General features: G+C 46.2%; 1 protein-coding gene and 1 long non-coding RNA gene across 2 annotated transcripts in view; both read right to left on the bottom strand.

Moving 5' to 3' along the window:
* Window positions 1–541: 541 nt before the first annotated feature.
* LOC115190911 (protein MTSS 1) overlaps window positions 542–24,477 on the bottom strand; it is a gene marked incomplete at its 5' end in the record, with an annotated part of 45,661 nt that continues 21,725 nt past the window's right edge. The window contains 9 exons of the mRNA XM_029748948.1: window positions 542–2,640; window positions 8,271–8,436; window positions 11,053–11,310; window positions 11,742–12,026; window positions 14,249–14,350; window positions 19,534–19,765; window positions 20,881–20,978; window positions 22,730–22,837; window positions 23,706–23,863. Of these exons, the coding sequence (XP_029604808.1) occupies window positions 2,018–2,640; window positions 8,271–8,436; window positions 11,053–11,310; window positions 11,742–12,026; window positions 14,249–14,350; window positions 19,534–19,765; window positions 20,881–20,978; window positions 22,730–22,837; window positions 23,706–23,863 (2,030 nt within the window). The remainder of the gene's footprint in view (window positions 2,641–8,270; window positions 8,437–11,052; window positions 11,311–11,741; window positions 12,027–14,248; window positions 14,351–19,533; window positions 19,766–20,880; window positions 20,979–22,729; window positions 22,838–23,705; window positions 23,864–24,477) is intronic.
* Window positions 13,531–14,018, bottom strand: LOC115190922 (uncharacterized). The gene is made up of 2 exons (XR_003877476.1): window positions 13,865–14,018; window positions 13,531–13,732 (listed from the first exon to the last, which is right to left on the bottom strand). It is a non-coding gene; the product is annotated as an uncharacterized LOC115190922 (long non-coding RNA).

The following is a 24,477-nucleotide window of genomic DNA, read 5'->3' as shown; positions in this document are numbered from 1 at the left end:
CAGCGACAGAACCGGATCTGTTCCGAGTACAGCGACAGAACCGGGTCTGTTCTGAGTACAGCGACAGAACCTGGTCTGTTCCGAGTACAGCGACAGAACCGGGTCTGTTCTGAGTACAGCGACAGAACCGGGTCTGTTCTGAGTACAGCGACAGAACCGGGTCTGTTCTGAGTACAGCGAGTACACAAATAGAGAAATAAAGAGCTGAAGAGGGAATAAATGAATAGAAATGTGTTCCTGGTCTGCTCTGTCTTGTCAATACAGTATTTACACTTGATTACATATTGATTTGTTTAGTGCACTATATGGGGAAGAGGATGCCATTTGGGATGCACCCTAGGTCTCCATCTGCTGCTACGGCTCAGCGCTTCAACTGAAATCCACTTCAAGCAGGGATTTAAAAGTTGTTGATTTACAATGAATTATCACGAGGGAGGACACTGCATATGGATACTTGATATTAAATGCTTTACACTGTGAGCCTATTGTAAGATAGTTATGCCTTCTGCTTCTTCTTCGTGGTCGGAGGAATAAGCAGAGTAACTTTTACAGAGGTAAGGCTTTAATCACGCGTCTCTGATCAGTAATGTCAAGGACAGAAAACACAAAATCACAAACCTAATAATAATAACATTATAATAATAACATGACATAATGAAACGCGACCTTTATTTGTGTTGTAGTCAAAACCATTCCGACCGTGTACACCATTCACCCCCCCCATCATAAAGGTCCCTTTGTTATACAGTGTTATTGTCTGTACTGGTGAATAATGACACTTTTATCACTTCCATCATGACACACATCTGAATTGTGGAAATGTACAGTATAATGTAAAAGTAAGTTGTTACCAAGAGATGATTGATTAACTGGCTAAACACATGCTATTAAAAACAGTTGAAACACTGAGCAGAACATAAACCCTGCTACAACAGCTATTGTGTACAGTAGATCTGAAAATATGACATTGAAATATGAAATGGGTTTACATACCAAACAGCTTGGTGCCCCTGATAGTTGTGTCACTAAGACGCCACAATCTTCACAATGAATCTAAAACAGTCCTTTCAATAGCTTCAAATAATTTGGCACCTTGGAACTGAGGAGGGGAGGAACGGGGGTGGGAGGACTAGAGTCAACAGAACTGGGGGGAGGAACGGGGGTGGGAGGACTAGAGTCAACAGAACTGGGGGGAGGAACGGGGGTGGGAGGACTAGAGTCAACAGAACTGGGGGGAGGAACGGGGGTGGGAGGACTAGAGTCAACAGAACTGAGGAGGGGAGGAACGGGGGTGGGAGGACTAGAGTCAACAGAACTGAGGAGGGGAGGAACGGGGGTGGGAGGACTAGAGTCAACAGAACTGAGGAGGGGAGGAACGGGGGTGGGAGGACTAGAGTCAACAGAACTGAGGAGGGGAGGAACGGGGGTGAGAGGACTAGAGTCAACAGAACTGAGGAGGGGAGGAACGGGGATGGGAGGACTAGAGTCAACAGAACTGAGGAGGGGAGGAACGGGGGTGGGAGGACTAGAGTCAACAGAACTGAGGAGGGGAGGAACGGGGGTGGGAGGACTAGAGTCAACAGAACTGAGGAGGGGAGGAACGGGGGTGGGAGGACTAGAGTCAACAGAACAGGGCCCCAGGAAGCAACAAAGATACAAATACCATGCATAATTATTTCCATATTCAGAACTAAAAGAGAACATAATTAACACAACTCTGTGCTGCTCCACTGTCTGTCCAACAAGAGAGCACCTTCTGCACCGTCTGAGACGACGTGTAGAGCTCTGTCTGTCACCACACACAGCATCACTTGGAATGGACATGAGTTGAGTTCTGTTCTGTCCTGTCTGTCAGTGAGGCAGGTGGACGGTAAGTAGTATGCAGGAGACCCCCTTAGCACAGTGGACATGAGTTCTGTCCTGTTTGTCCTGTCAATGGGCAGGCGGTAGGCTAGCTAGGTACAGCTAGGCAGGATACCCTCCTCTGATGCTGCATGGTGCCACGGTGGCTCTCCTCTTATACGATGCGCGGTGCTGAGCGGTCGTTGGTATTGGTCCTCTTCAGCTTGACACCTCTCTGGATAACCAGCAGCATGTTTCCCCCCTGACCATCCTCCAGGGACCCCCCCTCGCCCTGACACTGGACCCCAGGCTGGTGAGGGGCCAGGGGAGGGTTGGTGGTTGCTTGACCACTCCAGAATGCCAGGGGAAGTACACCCAGCTCCCCCTCCTCTCCCTGGGCTGGAGACTCAGGGCTCTGGGCCTCCTCTGGTTCCTCCACCCCTACTCCTGGTCCTCCAGGAACCCCCAGCCCCCCAGGGAATCCTCCCCCAACTAGGCCAGGCACGGTGGGGATCTTGACTGGGATGACGGGGGTTCGGATGGGGATGGGGCCGGTGGTCCCACGGCGGGCCGAGGGCTTGGTGGAGGGCGTGCGGCGGATGGTGGCGACCCCAGGGGTCATGATGACGGAGCCAGCTGTAGAAGGTAGGCCGGCGGTGGACGCTGGTCTCTTGGACTGGAACATCCTACGGTAGGACTGGCTGATGTCACTGTTACGGGGGATGGTGGATGATTTGTCAAACTCCTGCTGGTCAACCTCCTGGTCCCCTCCCATGGAGAAATAGTCGTAGTCTGACACTGGAATAAACAGAGAGGGAGAGAGAGGCATGTTAGGACATTATTTACTATTATTTTGTATTTATTTATTATGGATCCCCATTAGTTCCTGTCAAGACAGCAGCTACTCTTCCTGGGGTTTATTATGGATCCTCATTAGTTCCTGCCAAGGCAGCAGCTACTCTTCCTGGGGTTTATTAAGGATCCTCATTAGTTCCTGCCAAGGCAGCAGCTACTCTTCCTGGGGTTTATTATGGATCCCCATTAGTTCCTGTCAAGGCAGCAGCTACTCTTCCTGGGGTTTATTAAGGATCCCCATTAGTTCCTGTCAAGGTATCAGCTACTCTTCCTGGGGTTTATTATGGATCCCCATTAGTTCCTGTCAAGGCAGCAGCTACTCTTCCTGGGGTTTATTATGGATCCCCATTAGTTCCTGCCAAGACAGCAGCTACTCTTCCTGGGGTTTATTATGGATCCCCATTAGTTCCTGCCAAGGCAGCAGCTACTCTTCCTGGGGTTTATTATGGATCCTCATTAGTTTCTGTCAAGGCAGCAGCTACTCTTCCTGGGGTTTATTATGGATCCCCATTAGTTCCTGCCAAGGCAGCAGCTGCTCTTCCTGGGGTTTATTATGGATCCCCATTAGTTCCTGCCAAGGCAGCAGCTACTCTTCCTGGGGTTTATTATGGATCCCCATTAGTTCCTGTCAAGGCAGCAGCTACTCTTCCTGGGGTTTATTAAGGATCCCCATTAGTTCCTGTCAAGGTATCAGCTACTCTTCCTGGGGTTTATTATGGATCCCCATTAGTTCCTGTCAAGGCAGCAGCTACTCTTCCTGGGGTTTATTATGGATCCCCATTAGTTCCTGCCAAGACAGCAGCTACTCTTCCTGGGGTTTATTATGGATCCCCATTAGTTCCTGCCAAGGCAGCAGCTACTCTTCCTGGGGTTTATTATGGATCCTCATTAGTTTCTGTCAAGGCAGCAGCTACTCTTCCTGGGGTTTATTATGGATCCCCATTAGTTCCTGCCAAGGCAGCAGCTGCTCTTCCTGGGGTTTATTATGGATCCCCATTAGTTCCTGCCAAGGCAGCAGCTACTCTTCCTGGGGTTTATTATGGATCCCCATTAGGTCCTGCCAAGACAGCAGCTACTCTTCCTGGGGTTTATTATGGATCCTCATTAGTTCCTGCCAAGGCAGCAGCTACTCTTCCTGGGGTTTATTATGGATCCTCATTAGTTCCTGCCAAGGCAGCAGCTACTCTTCCTGGGGTTTATTATGGATCCTCATTAGTTCCTGCCAAGGCAGCAGCTACTCTTCCTGGGGTTTATTATGGATCCTCATTAGTTCCTGCCAAGGCAGCAGCTACTCTTCCTGGGGTTTATTATGGATCCTCATTAGTTCCTGCCAAGACAGCAGCTACTCTTCCTGGGGTTTATTATGGATCCCCATTAGTTCCTGCCAAGGCAGCAGCTACTCTTCCTGGAGTCCAAACTAATTAAGACAAAAACAAAAATAAAACAAAACAGCACAATAAAACAATAAGTCTACCTTAAAAATATTGAATAAGATGTTTTTTTCATAAAAAATGTAATTTTATGGGCCTCCCGAGTTGTGCAGTGGTCTAAGGCTCTGCATCACAGTGCTAGCTGATCCTGGTTCGAGTCCAGGCTCTGTTGCAGCCGGGCCGTGACCGGGAGACCCATGGGGCGGCGCACAATTGGCCCAGTGTCGTCCAGGTTAGGGGAAGGTTTGGCCGGCAGGGAAGTCCTAGTCGCTCTAGCGACTCCTGTGGCGGGCCGGGCACAGTGCACACTGACACGGTCGCCAGGTGTACGGTGTTTCCTCCGACACATTGGTGCGGCTGGCTTCCGGGTTAAGTGGGCATTGGGTCAAGAAGCAGTGCGGCTTGGTTGGGTTGTGTTTCGGAGGACACACGGCTCTCAACCTTCGCCTCTCCCGAGTCCATACGGGAGTTGCAGCGATGGGACAAGACTGTAACTACCATTTGGATACGACGAAATTGGGGAGAAAAAGTGATACAAAAATAAAGAAAAATGTAATTAAATTAAATATTTACCTTGGACTATCAAAAACAAAAAGAACATCACAAGCTTGCAGATTCTATAGCTACTACCACGATGGAGGGAGGATGATTACTAACTTCCTGTTGATGACATTGGACTTCCGGCTTCTTCTGTGAGGATTTAAGAGGTGGCGCCACCTACTGTACGTATTGCATACGGTTGTAGAAGAGTAGAAATCAGACTGTAGCAGCCTATGTATAGCTAATGCAGATAACATTACTTGGCAAAGGAGGCTGAAAAGAGGGTAGAGTTTTCCCTCCACTATCTGTGGTCACAGTTCAAAATGGCTATAGATTCCTAAAGTTTAGCAATGCAAGATATTCACATTGCAACATTGACTTTTATTTAACCAGGCAAGTCGGTTAAGAACAAATTCTTATTTTCAATGACGGCCTAGGAACAGTGTTGCCTTGTTCAGGGGTAGAACGACAGATTTGTACCTTGTCAGCTCGGGGATTTGAACTTGCAACCTTTCTGATTACTAGTCCAACGCTCTGACCACTAGGCTACGCTGCCGCCACTGTGGCGTCGATTTGAAAGAAATAAACAGGCCATGAAATGACATTTACATTGGAATGTAGGCTATGTATTAATGGCCTCAATACAATAGACTAGAATTGGCTTGATGACCACAGACAATTTCCCCCTTAATGGCAGTGACCAACAGTATGTGAAGCGGTATAGGGAGTGGCATCTCTTTAACAAGGAGCGGCAGGTAGCCTAGTGGTTAGAGCGTTGGGATTGAATCCCCGAGCTGACAAGGTAAAAATCTGTCGCTCTGCCCCTGAACAAGGCAGTTAACCCTCTGTTCCCCGGTAGGCCGTCATTGTAAATAAGTTTAACTGACTTGCCCAGTTAAATAAAGGTTAAAATAACAAAGCAACCGGAACAGTTGGTATTGCCTAGAAAATATAGCCTAGTGTATAAAACAGATGAAAAAAATGTAGGTTATAAACTGTCAATTGTTAGGTGTGTCATCCTCAATTATTTTTAATGCATTACGTCCTCGTGTGTGGTTGTTTTGTTTTGAAATTGGCAAATAAATCAAATTTAAATCACCAAAAAATGTAGGTTAAGGTTTATAGATCACAACAAAAACAGCTTGCAGCCTGTGCATGGCTGTGGTTAGCTGAAAGGTGGCACTAGGGCTTATAGCTGTCCTCTGATTGGAGGCTACCCCGCCAGAGAAGCAGATCACTTCCTGAGCAGTAAACTCTGCCTGCCCGCTGGCGGTAGGTATTTATATCCTTGGGCGTAGTGACAGCGGGAAATAACAAGCGGGGGGTACTTTTTGTTGCTATCTGGAACGGAGTTGCATTATTTTCCATAGAACGCATAGAGCCCCTAGTTGAATATTCCTTTAATACCATGGCTATACTTTAACACATTTGCCCCTAGAAATATGTTCAACATCCACTGAAGTAGCTAGCAAGTTTACTAGATAGCGACAATAGTTGCCGTGGTAACCAGACAAACAGACTTGCTAGTTTATCTAACCAAACCATCAGTCCTAGCTCGCCATTATGAAAATCCAATATCAACAAAGGCAATATTTTTTTTAATTGGACTTTTGCTTTAAAAGCAGCTCAAACATAGAACATGTAAGAATGAACTAAAGCCATGGAATTTTACCGTGTAAATATACCGTGCTTTATAGGGAAATAATGCCCTCTAGAATGCCCTTCAAGCCAATCAGAAACAGGTATTCAACAACACCATGGTATAAATGTCTATATTACATCCCAATATTACATCCCTATATTACATATCTATATTACATATCTATATTACATCCCTATATTACATATCTATATTACATCCCTATATTACATATCTATATTACATATCTATATTACATCCCTATATTACATATCTATATTACATCCCTATATTACATATCTATATTACATCCCTATATTACATATCTATATTACATATCTATATTACATCCCTATATTACATATCTATTTTACATACCTATATTACATATCTATATTACATCCCTATATTACATATCTACATTACATATCTATATTACATCCCTATATTACATATCTATATTACATATCTATATTACATATCTATATTACATATCTAAATTACATCCTTATATTACATATCTACATTACATATCTATATTACATATCTATATTACATATCTACATTACATCCTTATATTACATATCTACATTACATCCCTATATTACATATCTATATTACATATCTATATTACATCCCTATATTACATATCTATATTACATATCTTTTTATTTAAATTTTATTTAACCTTTATTTAATTAGGCAAGTCAGTTAAGAACAAATTATTTGCTGATAGGTGTATAAAATCGAGCACACAGTCCATAGACAACCATTGGCAGTAGAATGGCCTTACTGAAGAGCTCAGTGACTTTCAATGTGGCACTGTCATAGGATGCTACCTTTCCAACAAGTCAGTTCATCAAATTTCTGCCCTTCTAGAGCTGCCCCCGGTCAACTGTAAGTGCTGTTATTCTGATGTGGAAACATCTAGGAGCAACAACGGCTCAGTCGCGAAGTGGTAGGCCACATAACCTCAAAGAATGGGACCCCCGAGTGCTGAAGCGCGTAAAAATCGTCTATCCTCAGTTGCAACACTCCCTATTGAGTTCCAAACTGCCTCTGGAAGCAACGTCAGTACAATAACTGTTCGTCGTGAGCTTCATGAAATTAGTTTCTATGGCCGAGCAGCCGCACACAAGCCTAAGATCACCATGCGCAATGCCAAGCGTCGGCTGGAGTGGTGTAAAGCTCACCGCCATCGGACTTTGGAGCAGTGGAAACACATTCTCTGGCAGTCTGACGGATGAATCTGGGTTTGGCGGATGCCAGGAGAACGCTACCTGCCCAAATGCATAATGCCAACTGTAAAGTTTGGTGGAGGAGGAATAATGTTCTGTGGTTGTTTTTCATGGTTCGGGCTAGGCCCCTTAGTTCCAGTGACGGGAAATCTTAACTCTTCAGCATACAATGACATTCTAGACAATTCTGTGCTTCCAACATTGTGGCAACAGTTTGGGGAAGGGCCTTTCCTGTTTCAGCAGGACAATGCCCCTGTGCACAAAGCGAGGTCCATACAGAAATGGCTTGTCAAGATTGGTGTGGAAGAACTTGACTGGCCTGCACAGAGCCCTGACCTCAACCCCATCGAACACCTTTGGGATGAATTGCCACGTCGACTGCGAGCCAGGCCTAATCGCCCAACATCAGTGCCCGACCTCACTAATGTTCTTGTGGCTGAATGGAAACAAGTCCCCACAGCAATGTTCCAACATCTAGTGGAATGCCTTCCCGGAAGACTGGAGGCTGTTATAGCAGCAAGGGGGGAGGGGGAACTCCATATTATTGCCCATGATTTTGGAAAGAGATTGATCAACGAGCAGATGTCCACATACTTTTGGTCATTTAGTGTACCTTTATCCTATTTTTACCAGACACTTACCTGACATATTTACACAGAAGGATATGGCGCTACAAGTCATGCATGCCTTTGCATATTTTCTCAGTGTGTGTGTATGTGTGTTAACCTTGTGAGGGTATGGTGTCCTCTGAACAGCATGGGGTGGTACTCTGGGTACTGTAGCCACTAGAACAGTGTAGAGAGTCCCTACTGGAACGCTGTGTCTGTGAGTCCAGCTGTAGACCTCTGGACAGGGCCAGGGCCAGCTCCTCATGGGCCTCCATCTCACACACCTGAACACACACACACACACACCCCACACACACACACACACACACACACACCACACACACACCACACAAACACACACAAACACACACACACACACACACACACACACACACACACACACACACACACACACACACACACACACACACACACACACACACACACACGGTTAGAAAACGTAATCCTTCTTTGTGCAGCATGAAGATAAAACAATCAATATAAACTGGGTGGTTTGAGCCCTGAATTCTGATTGGCTGTATACCACGGGTATGTTAGTTTTACTGCTCTAATGACGTTGGTAACCAGTTTATAATCATCGTGCCTAAGAACAGCCCTTTGCCGTGGTATATTGGCCACCTCCTCGGGCCTTATTTCTTAATTATAAACGGGTTGGTTTGAACCCTGAATGCTGATTGGCTGACAGCCGTGGTATATTGGCCACCTCCTCGGGCCTTATTTCTTAATTATAAACGGGTTGGTTTGAACCCTGAATGCTGATTGGCTGACAGCCGTGGTATATTGGCCACCTCCTCGGGCCTTATTTCTTAATTATAAACGGGTTGGTTTGAACCCTGAATGCTGATTGGCTGACAGCCGTGGTATATTGGCCACCTCCTCGGGCCTTATTTCTTAATTATAAACTGGTTGGTTTGAACCCTGAATGCTGACTGGCTGACAGCCGTGGTATATGAGATCGTATACCATTGGTACGACAAAACATTTGTTTTTCCTGCTCTAATTACGTTGATAACCAGTTTATAACAGCAATAAGGCACCTCTAGGGTTTGTGGTGTATGGCCAATATACCACGGCTAAGGGCTGTGTCCAGGCACTCCGCGTTGCGTCGTGCATAAGAACAGAGCTTAGCTGTGGTATAGTGGCCATATACCACAAACCCCCAAGGTGCCTTATTACCTAAATATATCACAGACATTGAATCACACAATGGACAGATGCACACACACACACTCACACACACACACACACACACACACACACACACACACACACACACACACACACACACACACACACACACACACACACACACACACACACCACACACACCACACACCACACACCACACACACACAGTCAAACTAGACATTTCAAGAAAAATTGTGTGACTTGCTTCAGACATTTGTATAAAATATAGATTAACCTGTCTGGGCTAGGGGGCAGTATTTTCACGGCCGGATGAAAAACGTACCCAAATTAAACTAGTTACTACTCTGGCCCAGACACTAGAATATGCATATTATTAGTAGATTTGGATAGAAAACACTCTGAAGTTTCTAAAACTGTTTGAATGATGTCTGTGAGTATAACAGAACTCATATGGCAGGCAAAAACCTGAGAAAAATCCAACCAGGAAGTGGAAAATCTGATGCATGTAGTCTTTTTAAGTCATTGTCTATCTAACACACAGTGACTTAGGGTTCATTTTGCACTTCCTAAGGCTTCCACTAGATGTCAACAGTCTTTAGAAAGTTGTTTGAGGCTTCTATGGTGAACAGGGAGCGAACAAAGGAAGTTGGAAGTTGTTGACTCAGGAAAGGACATGGCTTCATTGGCGCACATTCACGTGAGAGTTAGCTGTGTTCCATAACGTTTTTCAAGACATTGGAATCGTCCGGTTGGAATATTATTGAAGTTCTAAGTTAAAAAGGCCCTAAAGATTGATGCTATACAACATGTTTGAACGAACGTAAATCTAACTTTTTTTGACTTTTCGTCGTGACATTTTGGCCGCGCTTCCTACATTTGGAGTAGCTTACTGAACGCGCAAACAACAAGGAGGTATTTGGACATAAATTATGGACTTTATCGAACAAAGCAACATTTATTGTGGACCTGGGATTCCTGGAAGTGCCTTCTGATGAAGATCATCAAAGGTAAGTGAATATTTCTAATGCTATTTATGATTTCAGATGACTCCAAAATGGCGGGTATCTGTATTGCTTGATGTCTTGTACTCAGATTATTGCAAAGTGTGCTTTCCTCGTGAAGCTTTCTTGAAATCTGTCACAGCGGTTGCATAAAGGAGATGTTCATCTATAATTCTTTGAATAACAGTTTAATATTTTATCAACGTTTATGATGAGTATTTTTGTAAATTGTTGTGCTGATTCACCGGCAGTATTGGAGGCAAAATATTTTCTGAACATCACGCGCCAATGTAAAATGCTGTTTTTGGATATAAATATGAACTTTATCGAACAAAACATACATGTATTGTCTAACATTGAGTCCTAGGAGTGTCATCTGATGAAGATCGTCAAAGGTTAGTGCATAATTTTAGCTGAATTTTTGTGACCTCTCTCCTGCTTGGAAAATGGCTGTGTGGTTTTTCTTGTGTTTTCACTGTCCTAACATAATCTAACTTTATGCTTTCGCCGTAAAGCCTTTTTGAAATCGGACAACGTGGTTACATCAAGGAGAAGTGTATCTTTAAAATGGTGTAAAATAGTCGTATGTTTGAGAACTTTGAATTATGACATTTTGTTGTTTTGAATTTGGCGCCCAGATATTTCACTGGCTGTTGAATAGTGTGAACCGTGGGTGGGACGGTAGCGTCCCAGGCAGCCCTGAGAAGTTAAAGCATGTGTCCAGCTGACCTTGGGTGGTGGAGGTAATGGTAGACTCCTGCCCCCTGGTGCTGGGATGACTCCAGCAGATAGTAGTAGACTCCTGCCCCCTGGGGCTGGGATGACTCCAGCAGGAGGTGGTAGACTCCTGCCCCCTGGTGTTGGGATGACTCCAGCAGGTAGTGGTAGTGGGACATAGCTAGTATCTGCTGGTACAGGATCCTTGTCCTTCCTCCTTCTAAGGGTGTTCACCATGGGCTGGTCATAGGGTCCTGGCTTAGCCCAGTCCTACAGGATACAGAAACATAGCTGAGTTCACCTCCTCTACCCAGTCCTACAGGATACAGAAACATAGCTGAGTTCACCTCCTCTACCCAGTCCTACAGGATACAGAAACATAGCTGAGTTCACCTCCTCCACACAGAGCTTGGTATCCCTAGCTATGTTCTTTAATCATGGGCCTCTGAAGATCCTGTCAGCTGGGGATTCTGAACTATTATCACGATCTTCAAATACATCTTCTCCAGGAACACATCTGAAATCTACCAATGAAAGGTGTAGAAGGCGATGTAGTATATAGTCCTACAGTCATCCAACAGTCATTTATCAATCTGACTGTAACATAATAATAACGTCCTAATAATCCAGAGGGTCCTACGTAATGACAGATGTTGATGTTTTAGGACATGATGATGAGGAGGACTGAACCAACAACCAACCTTCCAACTGGGGACTTTAGAGGTGGGGACCATGTTAGGCCCCAGGGTGCAGTAATGAGGGTAGTCAGGTAGCAGGGCCGAGCCCGGCCTGGACCACGACTGGGACGGACAGGAGGAGGAGGTGATGGAGGAGGAATGGGAGGAGGGAGGGAAGAGGGGGTAGGAACCCACCAGGCCTGAGCCCCCTCCCGTCAGGTAGGACCCCCCCTGGCCTGAGCCCCCTCCCGTCAGGTATGAAGAGTCTGAATGATGGTGATCCCCGTAGTGGTCATACCCGTTAAACAACTGAGCATGAGCAGGGGAACGGAATGACACAAACAAACAAACAAACAAACAAACAAACATGAAAACACAAAATTGGAGAAATTGGTCAAATGATAAAAACCAACACAATAGGGTCAGGATAATAAACCAACACAATAGGGTCAGGATAATAAACCAATACAATAGGGTCAGGATAATAAACCAACACAATAGGGTCAGGATAATAAACCAACACAATAGGGTCAGGATAATAAACCAACACAATAGGGTCAGGATAATAAACCAACACAATAGGGTCAGGATAATAAACCAACACAATAGGGATAATAAACCAACACAATAGGGATAATAAACCAATACAATAGGGTCAGGATAATAAACCAATACAATAGGGTCAGGATAATAAACCAAAACAATAGGGTCAGGATAATAAACCAATACAATAGGGTCAGGATAATGAACCAATACAATAGGGTCAGGATAATAAACCAAAACAATAGGGTCAGGATAATAAACCAACACAATAGGGTCAGGATAATAAACCAACACAATAGGGATAATAAACCAATACAATAGGGTCAGGATAATAAATCAACACAATAGGGTCAGGATAATAAACCAACACAATAGGGTCAGGATAATAAACCAACACAATAGGGTCAGGATAATAAACCAATACAACAGGGTCAGGATAATAAACCAACACAATAGGGTCAGGATAATAAACCAACACAATAGGGTCAGGATAATAAACCAACACAATAGGGTCAGGATAATAAACCAACACAACAGGGTCAGGATAATAAACCAACACAATAGGGTCAGGATAATAAACCAACACAATAGGGTCAGGATAATAAACCAACACAATAGGGTCAGGATAATAAACCAACACAATAGGGTCAGGATAATAAACCAACACAATAGGGTCAGGATAATAAACCAATACAACAGGGTCAGGATAATAAACCAACACAATAGGGTCAGGATAATAAACCAACACAATAGGGTCAGGATAATAAACCAACACAATAGGGTCAGGATAATAAACCAACACAATAGGGTCAGGATAATAACCAACACAATAGGGTCAGATAATAAACCAACACAATAGGGTCAGGATAAAACCAACACAATAGGGTCAGGATAATAAACCAACACAATAGGGTCAGGATAATAAACCAACACAATAGGGTCAGGATAATAAACCAACACAATAGGGTCAGGATAATAAATCAACACAATCAGAAACACAAGATAAAAGTTGATGAATGAAATACAAGTAACTCAACATTTCTGAAGAACAAATAAACAAAGGAGTAAAGTAAGAAAATGAATCCTGATTGTGTCACGTCCTGACCAGTAATAAGATTATTTGCTATTGTAGTTTGGTCAGGACGTGGCAGGGGGTATTTTGTTTATGTGTTTCGGGGTGATGGTTTATGTAGTAGGGTGTTTGATTTATTATTTCCGGGTTTTTTGGTCACTGCTCTATGTTAGTCTATTTCTATGTTCTTTCTAGTTAGTCTGTTTCTATGTGTAGTTAAATGTGTAGGTAGAGGGATGTAGAGAGGGTGGAACACCTGGGTGGGTAGAGGGATGTAGAGAGGGTGGAACACCTGGGTGGGTAGAGGGATGTGGAGAGGGTGGAACACCTGGGTGGGTAGAGGGATGTGGAGAGGGTGGAACACCTGGGTGGGTAGAGGGATGTGGAGAGGGTGGAACACCTGGGTGGGTAGAGGGATGTGGAGAGGGTGGAACAGAGGGATGTGGAGAGGGTGGAACACCTGGGTGGGTAGAGGGATGTGGAGAGGGTGGAACACCTGGGTAGGTAGAGGGATGTGGAGAGGGTGGAACACCTGGGTGGGTAGAGGGATGTGGAGAGGGTGGAACACCTGGGTAGGTAGAGGGATGTGGAGAGGGTGGAACACCTGGGTAGGTAGAGGGATGTGGAGAGGGTGGAACACCTGGGTAGGTAGAGGGTTGTGGAGAGGGCGGAACAGAGGGATGTGGAGAGGGTGGAACACCTGGGTGGGTAGAGGGATGTAGAGAGGGTGGAACAGAGGGATGTAGAGAGGGTGGAACACCTGGGTGGGTAGAGGGATGTAGAGAGGGTGGACACTATGGTTCCGGTGAGGAGACTCTAGACTAAGGGCTACAGCAAGGGGACGAAGGGTAGGGTATCTATCATGGGAGGGCAGGGGGTGCTTCCTCTCAAAGGAGGGATGGAGTCAGTATTTCACCTTGTCAACTGCAGCCAGAGGCCCTCCAGAGGTGGGAGAGCTGCACTCACTGACTGACTGGCAGGTCTCAGAGGCCTCAGACGAGCCAGAGCTGGAGCAAGGCTGGAGGAGCAGCAGGTTGGGTGGAGGCAGACACACACAGACACGAAAGAGGACGAGCACAAGACGCACAAGACGGGAGCAGAGAGTTTTGGTGTAAAAAAAAAGAGAGGAGTTTGAGTTCAGTGGAGGGTTAAAAGATGACCGGATATGAACATACACACAGTCACACACAGTCACACACAGTCACAGACAGTCACACACAGTCACAGACAGTCACACACAGTCACACACAGTCACACACAGTCACAGACAGTCACACACAGTCACACACAGTCACACACAGTCACACACAGTCACAGACAGTCACACACAGTCACAGACAGTCACACACAGTCACACACAGTCATACACAGTCACACACAGTCACAGACAGTCAAACACAGTCACACACAGTCAAACACAGTCACACACAGTCATACATAGTCACACACAGTCACAGACAGTCAAACACAGTCATACACAGTCAAACACAGTCACACACAGTCACAGACAGTCACACACAGTCACAGACAGTCACACACAGTCACAGACAGTCACACACAGTCACACACAGTCACAGACAGTCACACACAGTCATACATAGTCACACACAGTCACAGACAGTCAAACACAGTCACACACAGTCAAACACAGTCACACACAGTCACAGACAGTCACACACAGTCACACACAGTCACACACAGTCACAGACAGTCACACAGGAATAGAACACATAAAGGAGAGGAAGACGTGTAGCGTAGCCATCACATAAAGAGAGAACAGCAGGAAGACGTTAGAAGGCATCAATCAGTCAGTGAGCTGCAGCAGCACCTTTAAAAACAATAGTTCAAAGGCTGCCAGCAGTAAAGTTAGCACTGAGATTCAGGGTGAAATTAGCTGAAGTGAAACAAAGCAGAGAGGTGAGTCAGAGGATAGAATCATTTAGCATTAACTGTCCTTGTGGACAGCACAGGGAGAAGCAGATAGACAGTCTGGTACTAAACATCATGGTTAAAGAGTTTAAAGCTAGCCACAGAAAGCCCAGTAGTAGTATTGTCCTGGTGGTTTTCAATGGAGTTGTGGTGCGGTAGCATTAGTGGTCGTCACTCTGAGACCTTATTCAGTACAGTCACCTAACAGAGGAAGGAACTATACTCTAGACTGACAGTCACCTAACAGAGGAAGGAACTCTACTCTAGACTGACAGTCACCTAACAGAGGAAGGAACTCTACTCTAGACTGACAGTCACCTAACAGAGGAAGGAACTCTACTCTAGACTGACAGTCACCTAACAGAGGAAGGAGGAACTCTACTCTAGACTGACAGTCACCTAACAGAGGAAGGAACTCTACTCTAGACTGACAGTCACCTAACAGAGGAAGGAGGAACTCTACTCTAGACTGACAGTCACCTAACAGAGGAAGGAACTCTACTCTAGACTGACAGTCACCTAACAGAGGAAGGAACTCTACTCTAGACTGACAGTCACCTAACAGAGGAAGGAACTCTACTCTAGACTGACAGTCATCTAACAGAGGAAGGAACTCTACTCTAGACTGACAGTCACCTAACAGAGGAAGGAACTCTACTCTAGACTGACAGTCACCTAACAGAGGAAGGAACTCTACTCTAGACTGACAGTCACCTAACAGAGGAAGGAACTCTACTCTAGACTGACAGTCACCTAACAGAGGAAGGAGGAACTCTACTCTAGACTGACAGTCACCTAACAGAGGAAGGAACTCTACTCTAGACTGACAGTCACCTAACAGAGGAAGGAACTCTACTCTAGACTGACAGTCACCTAACAGAGGAAGGAACTATACTCTAGACTGACAGTCACCTAACAGAGGAAGGAGGAACTCTACTCTAGACTGACAGTCACCTAACAGAGGAAGGAACTCTACTCTAGACTGACAGTCACCTAACAGAGGAAGGAACTCTACTCTAGACTGACAGTCACCTAACAGAGGAAGGAACTCTACTCTAGACTGACAGTCACTTAACAGAGGAAGGAACTCTACTCTAGACTGACAGTCACCTAACAGAGGAAGGAGGAACTCTACTCTAGACTGACAGTCACCTAACAGAGGAAGGAACTCTACTCTAGACTGACAGTCACCTAACAGAGGAAGGAACTCTACTCTAGACTGACAGTCACTTAACAGAGGAAGGAACTCTACTCTAGACTGACAGTCACCTAACAGAGGAAGGAGGAACTCTACTCTAGACTGACAGTCACCTAACAGAGGAAGGAGGAACTCTACTCTAGACTGACAGTCACCTAACAGAGGAAGGAACTCTACTCTAGACTGACAGTCACCTAACAGAGGAAGGAACTCTACTCTAGACTGACAGTCACTTAACAGAGGAAGGAACTCTACTCTAGACTGACAGTCACCTAACAGAGGAAGGAGGAACTCTACTCTAGACTGACAGTCACCTAACAGAGGAAGGAACTCTACTCTAGACTGACAGTCACCTAACAGAGGAAGGAACTCTACTCTAGACTGACAGTCACCTAACAGAGGAAGGAACTCTACTCTAGACTGACAGTCACCTAACAGAGGAAGGAACTCTACTCTAGACTGACAGTCACCTAACAGAGGAAGGAACTCTACTCTAGACTGACAGTCACCTAACAGAGGAAGGAACTATACTCTAGACTGACAGTCACCTAACAGAGGAAGGAACTCTACTCTAGACTGACAGTCACCTAACAGAGGAAGGAACTCTACTCTAGACTGACAGTGACCTAACAGAGGAAGGAACTCTACTCTAGACTGACAGTCACCTAACAGAGGAAGGAGGAACTCTACTCTACTCTAGACTGACAGTCACCTAACAGAGAAAGTGGAAGTTGGCCTTGTGATGAACCTCAACTAGAACTGAGTCCCAAGCCCATCCCTCTATTCAAGGTTGTCCCAAAGCAGGGTGGGTGAGAAGCTAAATTGAGGGGTTAAGGGTTAATTAGACCCTCTGAAAACCACTTTTTATTTTACCTTTATTTAACTAGGTAAGTCAGTTAAGAACAAATTCTTATTTACAATGACAGCCTACCGGGGAACAATGGGTTAACTGCCTTGTTCAGGGGCAGAACGACAGATTTTTACCTTGTCAGCTCGGGGATTCGATCTAGCAACCTTTCGGTTACTGGCCCATCACTCTAACCACTAGGCTACCTGCCTCCCCCTGGACCAACCTCTCCCCTGACCATAATATCAGGAGGTTTAATGACTACTATAATAGCAGTATAATATCCTCAATCATCTAGAAAGCGTATCCACACCCAGACAGATGACTCTTCAACTAGTAGGAGAAGAGTTTGATCAAGGCTTATGTACTGTTACCAAACAGAGAGGAAGTCAGAGAGGAAGTCAGAGAGGAAGTCAGAGAGGAAGTCAGAGAGGAAGTCAGAGAGGAAGTCAGAGAAGAACTCAGAGAGGAACTCAGAGAGGAAGTCAGAGAGGAACTCAGAGAGGAAGTCAGAGAAGAACTCAGAGAGGAAGTCAGAGAGAAACTCAGAGAGGAAGTCAGAGAAGAACTCAGAGAGGAAGTCAGAGAGGAAGTCAGAGAGGAAGTCAGAGAAGAACTCAGAGAGGAAGTCAGAGAGGAACTCAGAGAGGAAGTCAGAGAAGAACTCAGAGAGGAACTCAGAGAGGAAGTCAGAGAAGAACTCAGAGAGGAAGTCAGAGAGGAACTCAGAGAGGAAGTCAGAGAAGAACTCAGAGAGGAAGTCAGAGAGGAAGTCAGAGAGGAAGTCAGAGAGGAACTCAGAGAGGAAGTCAGAGAGGAACTCAGAGAGGAAGTCAGAGAAGAACTCAGAGAGGAAGTCAGAGAGGAAGTCAGAGAAGAACTCAGAGAGGAAGTCAGAGAGGAACTCAGAGAGGAAGTCAGAGAAGAACTCAGAGAGGAAGTCAGAGAGGAAGTCAGAGAGGAACTCAGAGAGGAAGTCAGAGAGGAAGTCAGAGAGGAAGTCAGAGAAGAAGTCAGAGAGGAAGTCAGAGAGGAAGTCAGAGAAGAACTCAGAGAGGAACTCAGAGAGGAAGTCAGAGAGGAACTCAGAGAGGAAGTCAGAGAAGAACTCAGAGAGGAAGTCAGAGAGAAACTCAGAGAGGAAGTCAGAGAAGAACTCAGAGAGGAAGTCAGAGAGGAAGTCAGAGAGGAAGTCAGAGAAGAACTCAGAGAGGAAGTCAGAGAGGAACTCAGAGAGGAAGTCAGAGAAGAACTCAGAGAGGAACTCAGAGAGGAAGTCAGAGAAGAACTCAGAGAGGAAGTCAGAGAGGAACTCAGAGAGGAAGTCAGAGAAGAACTCAGAGAGGAAGTCAGAGAGGAAGTCAGAGAGGAAGTCAGAGAGGAACTCAGAGAGGAACTCAGAGAGGAAGTCAGAGAAGAACTCAGAGAGGAAGTCAGAGAGGAAGTCAGAGAAGAACTCAGAGAGGAAGTCAGAGAGGAACTCAGAGAGGAAGTCAGAGAAGAACTCAGAGAGGAAGTCAGAGAGGAAGTCAGAGAGGAACTCAGAGAGGAAGTCAGAGAGGAAGTCAGAGAGGAAGTCAGAGAAGAAGTCAGAGAGGAAGTCAGAGAGGAAGTCAGAGAAGAAGTCAGAGAGGAAGTCAGAGAGGAAGTCAGAGAAGAAGTCAGAGAGGAACTCAGAGAAGAAGTCAGAGAGGAAGTCAGAGAGGAAGTCAGAGAGGAAGTCAGAGAGGAAGTCAGAGAGGAAGTCAAAGAGGAAGTCAGAGAGGAACTCAGAGAGGCTCAGATGGAAACTTTATCTGTAGCTGACTGAGTAAATAGAAGTGGATGTGTGTTCAATATGTGTTCAGCTGAGCAGACGGATGAATAATCTGCCTACCCAGGACTCTGGTAGTTCAGCTGAGGTAGTGACAGGAGTGGTCTGTAAAACAGCCAGCCCAGTTACTGCCCTCCCCCCAGCCCCTCTCCTCAGGAGCAGGGTATCCTAGCAACCTGGGATGGCTAGTATCTCTCATATATGATGTATAAGGAGGTCAAAAGTCACTTGAGGACCCATCGATCATAATATATTTATTATTGACCTATACAGTTAGCCTGGGACAGGACACTGCCTTAAACTAAACTGTCCATTCACTTTCAGAAGGTATGGAGGTTTAATCTCAGGGTATAGAGTTCAGTGTACAGATAGTAGGGTCTTACCACTTGGTAGTGTAGTGTAGTGTAGTCTTACCTGCGGTAGTGTCTCCTGGGGCATGGGTGATGGTGACTTGGAGATGTAGGTGTCTGGCTGGGAGATGAATCCTGAGTCGTGGGAGGACATGGAGGACAGTCGTGCCGCGGCCTGCTGGGGCAGGGTGGAGCTACGGTAGCCGTAGTGGGAGGAGGAGGAGGAGGAGGAGGGGGAGTGAGAGTGGGATGTGCCGCTGGAGCGAGAGTCACTACTGTTTACGCTGTTCAGACTGCTGTTAGGGTGAGATGGGTGGAGAGACAGACAGACAGGTGGAGACAGACAGGTGGAGAGACAGACAGGTAGAGAGACAGACAGACAGACAGACAGACAGACAGACAGACAGACAGACAGACAGACAGACAGACAGACAGACAGACAGACAGACAGACAGACAGACAGTGAATGGGTTAACACTCCAAACCAATGCAGCAGGCAGTGACTGTGAACAAACCAATCAAATTAAAATATTAAAACAGTCAGGCATGAAATCATAATAAACGTTACCACAATATAAATATATCAACGTCTATCATGCTCAGTGCAACTACAAGCGAGTTGGACTGTGGTGGCGATACAGACATGTGCCTTTATCGTTGGGTCCATTGACCGACCATCAACAGTGACATTTTAACTAGGATCTGTGGATCCTACAAGTTGAATTAAAAAAAATGTCAACCAACTCAAATGCATCACAAGATGAAAACAAGGCAGGCATCACGGCACAAAGTGTTTTACAAACCAAACCAGTGTGACGACAACAACAACCATGTATGAAAGGACACAAGGTGGAGAGGGTTATTATGGGTCATATTCTACTGAAACAGATGGAAGGCTGGTGTGAAATTACAATTACATTTGTATTGAAATGTATACATTCATAACACACGCTATGATATATTTACAAGTCTGAGTGAAATGAATGAACTATTTTCAATTCCCCCAGGAAACAAGTAGGTGAAGAGATTGGGATGTTGTATTACTGCCCTAAAGGATGCAGTTCCTCTTCCTCTACCCACCACTGGGGGGCAGGGCTTGTCTTCATCAGGGCATCTAAGAGTAGGATCAGGTCCCCACTGTCTATATCATCTTATTCAAAATGTAAAGTTTAGGCAAAACGGATCCTAGATCAGCATTCTGTCTCTGAGACTCTGTGTGAATATGGGTCTCGGGTTGTTTTTTCAGTTCAGCTAAGGTGAAACATTCAGGATGTGATCTGTTTCTGGTCCAAGACACCACTACATACTGGGACTACTAGAGATGACCCATTTCCATCTGAAGGTTCTGAACAGGCACCCCCCCAGCGTAGATAAAGGTGACAAGCTGCGGTTCTGGTCCTAGGACACCTACCTGCACATACTGGACTTCCTGGATCTAGTGGTGCTGGGGGAGGAGGGAGGAGTCTGATAGGACCAGTTATAGTCAGAGCCCTTCAGATCCAGAATCACCTGACAGGACAGAACAACAATGACAGATCAGTGTCTCAGGAGGAAACAAATGGGTCAGATATGAAATGGAACCCTGCAGTCTGAGGAGGAAACATATGGGTCAGATATGAAATGGAACCCTGCAGTCTGAGGAGGAAACATATGGGTCAGATATGAAATGGAACCCTGCAGTCTGAGGAGGAAACATATGGGTCAGATATGAAATGGAACCCTGCAGTCTGAGGAGGAAACATATGGGTCAGATATGAAATGGAACCCTGCAGTCTGAGGAGGAAACATATGGGTCAGATATGAAATGGAACCCTGCAGTCTGAGGAGGAAACATATGGGTCAGATATGAAATGGAACCCTGCAGTCTGAGGAGGAAACATATGGGTCAGATATGAAATGGAACCCTGTAGTCTGAGGAGGAAACATATGGGTCAGATATGAAATGGAACCCTGCAGTCTGAGGAGGAAACATATGGGTCAGATATGAAATGGAACCCTGCAGTCTGAGGAGGAAACATATGGGTCAGATATGAAATGGAACCCTGTAGTCTGAGGAATCAGGGATACGGTCAGGGTCAGGGTTAGGGATACAGTCAGGGTTAGGGATACAGTCAGGGTTAGGGATACGGTCAGGGTCAGGGTTAGGGTCAGGGTTAGGGATACGGTCAGGGTCAGGGATACGGTCAGGGTCAGGGTTAGGGATACGGTCAGGGTCAGGGTCAGGGTTAGGGATACAGTCAGGGTTAGGGATACGGTCAGGGTCAGGGATACGGTCAGGGTCAGGGATACGGTTAGGGTCAGGGTTAGGGATACGGTCAGGGTCAGGGTCAGGGTTAGGGATACAGTCAGTGTTAGGGATACGGTCAGGGTCAGGGTTAGGGATACGGTCAGGGTCAGGGTTAGGGTCAGGGTTAGGGATACGGTCAGGGTCAGGGTTAGGGATACGGTCAGGGTTAGGGATACGGTCAGGGTCAGGGTTAGGGATACGGTCAGGGTCAGGGTTAGGGTCAGGGTTAGGGATACGGTCAGGGTCAGGGTCAGGGTTAGGGATACGGTCAGGGTCAGGGTTAGGGTCAGGGTTAGGGATACGGTCAGGGTCAGGGTTAGGGATACAGTCAGGGTTAGGGATACGGTCAGGGTCAGGGTTAGGGTCAGGGTTAGGGATACGGTCAGGGTCAGGGTTAGGGTTAGGGATACGGTCAGGGTCAGGGATACGGTCAGGGTTAGGGTCAGGGTTAGGGATACGGTCAGGGTCAGGGTCAGGGTTAGGGTTAGGGTCAGGGTTAGGGTCAGGGTCAGGGTTAGGGTCAGGGTTAGGTTCAGGGTCAGGGTTGGGGTTAGGGATACGGTCAGGGTCAGGGATACGGTCAGGGTCAGGGTCAGGGATACGGTCAGGGTTAGGGTCAGGGTTAGGGATACGGTCAGGGTCAGGGTCAGGGTTAGGGATACGGTCAGGGTCAGGGTTAGGGATACGGTCAGGGTCAGGGTCAGGGTTAAGGTCAGGGTTAAGGTTAGGGTTAGGGTCAGGGTTAGGGTCAGGGATACGGTCAGGGTCAGGGTCAGGGTTAAGGTTAGGGTCAGGGTTAAGGTCAGGGTCAGGGATACGGTCAGGGTCAGAGTCAGGGATACGGTCAGGGTCAGGGTCAGGGATACGGTCAGGGTCAGGGTCAGGGATACGGTCAGGGTCAGGGTTAGGGATACGGTCAGGGTCAGGGTTAGGGTCAGGGTCAGGGTTAGGGTCAGGGTTAGGGATACGGTACCTGTTCGCTAGCGGGGGGCAGCTTGTGAGGGTCCATGGTCAGCATCTTGAGGTCGTCAGATATGGTCTGGAGGTGGGTGACCTCTCCTAGCATGGAGATCTCCTCATCCTGGAAGGATCACAATGTGTTTATTGATCTTGTATTTATCCAGGTGATGTCATTGAGCACGGAGATGTCCTCAGTCCTACTTATACTGATCACACAACAACAACATCTTCAACTGAAACGTCAGCAATGTGCTTCTTATGGAACATTTCCTCTGGGTGTCAATGAGGAACATTTCCTCTGGGTGTCAACGAGGAACATTTCCTCTGGGTGTTAATGAGGAACATTTCCTTTGGGTGTTAATGAGGAACATTTCCTCTGGGTGTTAATGAGGAACATTTCCTCTGGGTGTTAATGAGGAAAATTTCCTCTGGGTGTTAATGAGGAACATTTCCTCTGGGTGTTAATGAGGTACATTTCCTCTGGGTGTTAATGAGGAACATTTCCTCTGGGTGTTAATGAGGAACATTTCCTCTGGGTGTTAATGAGGAACATTTCCTCTGGGTGTGAATGAGGAACATTTCCTCTGGGTGTTAATGAGGAACATTTCCTCTGGGTGTTAATGAGGAACATTTCCTCTGGGTGTTAATGAGGAACATTTCCTCTGGTTGCTAATGAGGGACATTTCCTCTGGGTGTTAATGAGGAACATTTCCTCTGGGTGCTAATGAGGGACATTTCCTCTGCGTGTTAATGAGGAACATTTCCTCTGGGTGTTAATGAGGAACATTTCCTCTGCGTGTTAATGAGGAACATTTCCTCTGGGTGTTAATGAGGAACAGCATCTCCCATGGTGAGGGCCTACGGCTCTGTTTCGGTTTCTGTGTTTGTGTTGGTGGTGTGTGTAGTGCCAACGGACTCACCACCACGGCCTTAGCCTGACCTCTGACCTCTGTGTTGTGTGTTAGTGTGTGTGTTATGTTATGACTCACCACGACAGGTCGTAGCATGGAGACGAAGGTGCATAACCTGCTCCTCTCCTCGACGAGGGCCTTCCTGACGGCCTGTTTCTCTGTCTCCTCCAGCAGCAGGTATTTATCACTGACATCCTGCATGGCACTGTTCAGCTGAGGCTGGACGTCTCCTCGACCTGGGACAGACCATTACTGTTAATATACTGGTACTATCATTACACATCACACTGGGGGGGTCTTCACCACAGACCTGGGACACACCATTACTGTTAATATACTGGTACTATCATTACACATCACACTGGGGGGGCTCTTCACCACAGACCTGGGACAGACCATTACTGTTAATATACTGGTACTATCATTACACATCACACTGGGGGGCTCTTCACCACAGACCTGGGACAGACCATTACTGTTAATATACTGGTACTATCATTACACATCACACTGGGGGGCTCTTCACCACAGACCTGGGACAGACCATTACTGTTAATATACTGGTACTATCATTACACATCACACTGGGGGGCTCTTCACCACAGACCTGGGACAGACCATTACTGTTAATATACTGGTACTATCATTACACATCACACTGGGGGGCTCTTCACCACAGACCTGGGACAGACCATTACTGTTAATATACTGGTACTATCATTACACATCACACTGGGGGGGTCTTCACCACAGACCTGGGACACACCATTACTGTTAATATACTGGTACTATCATTACACATCACACTGGGGGGCTCTTCACCACAGACCTGGGACAGACCATTACTGTT

This window comes from Salmo trutta, unplaced genomic scaffold (genome assembly GCF_901001165.1).
Source record: "Salmo trutta unplaced genomic scaffold, fSalTru1.1, whole genome shotgun sequence".
NCBI lineage: Eukaryota > Metazoa > Chordata > Actinopteri > Salmoniformes > Salmonidae > Salmo > Salmo trutta.
This window is presented reverse-complemented; position numbering and strand designations above follow the sequence as displayed.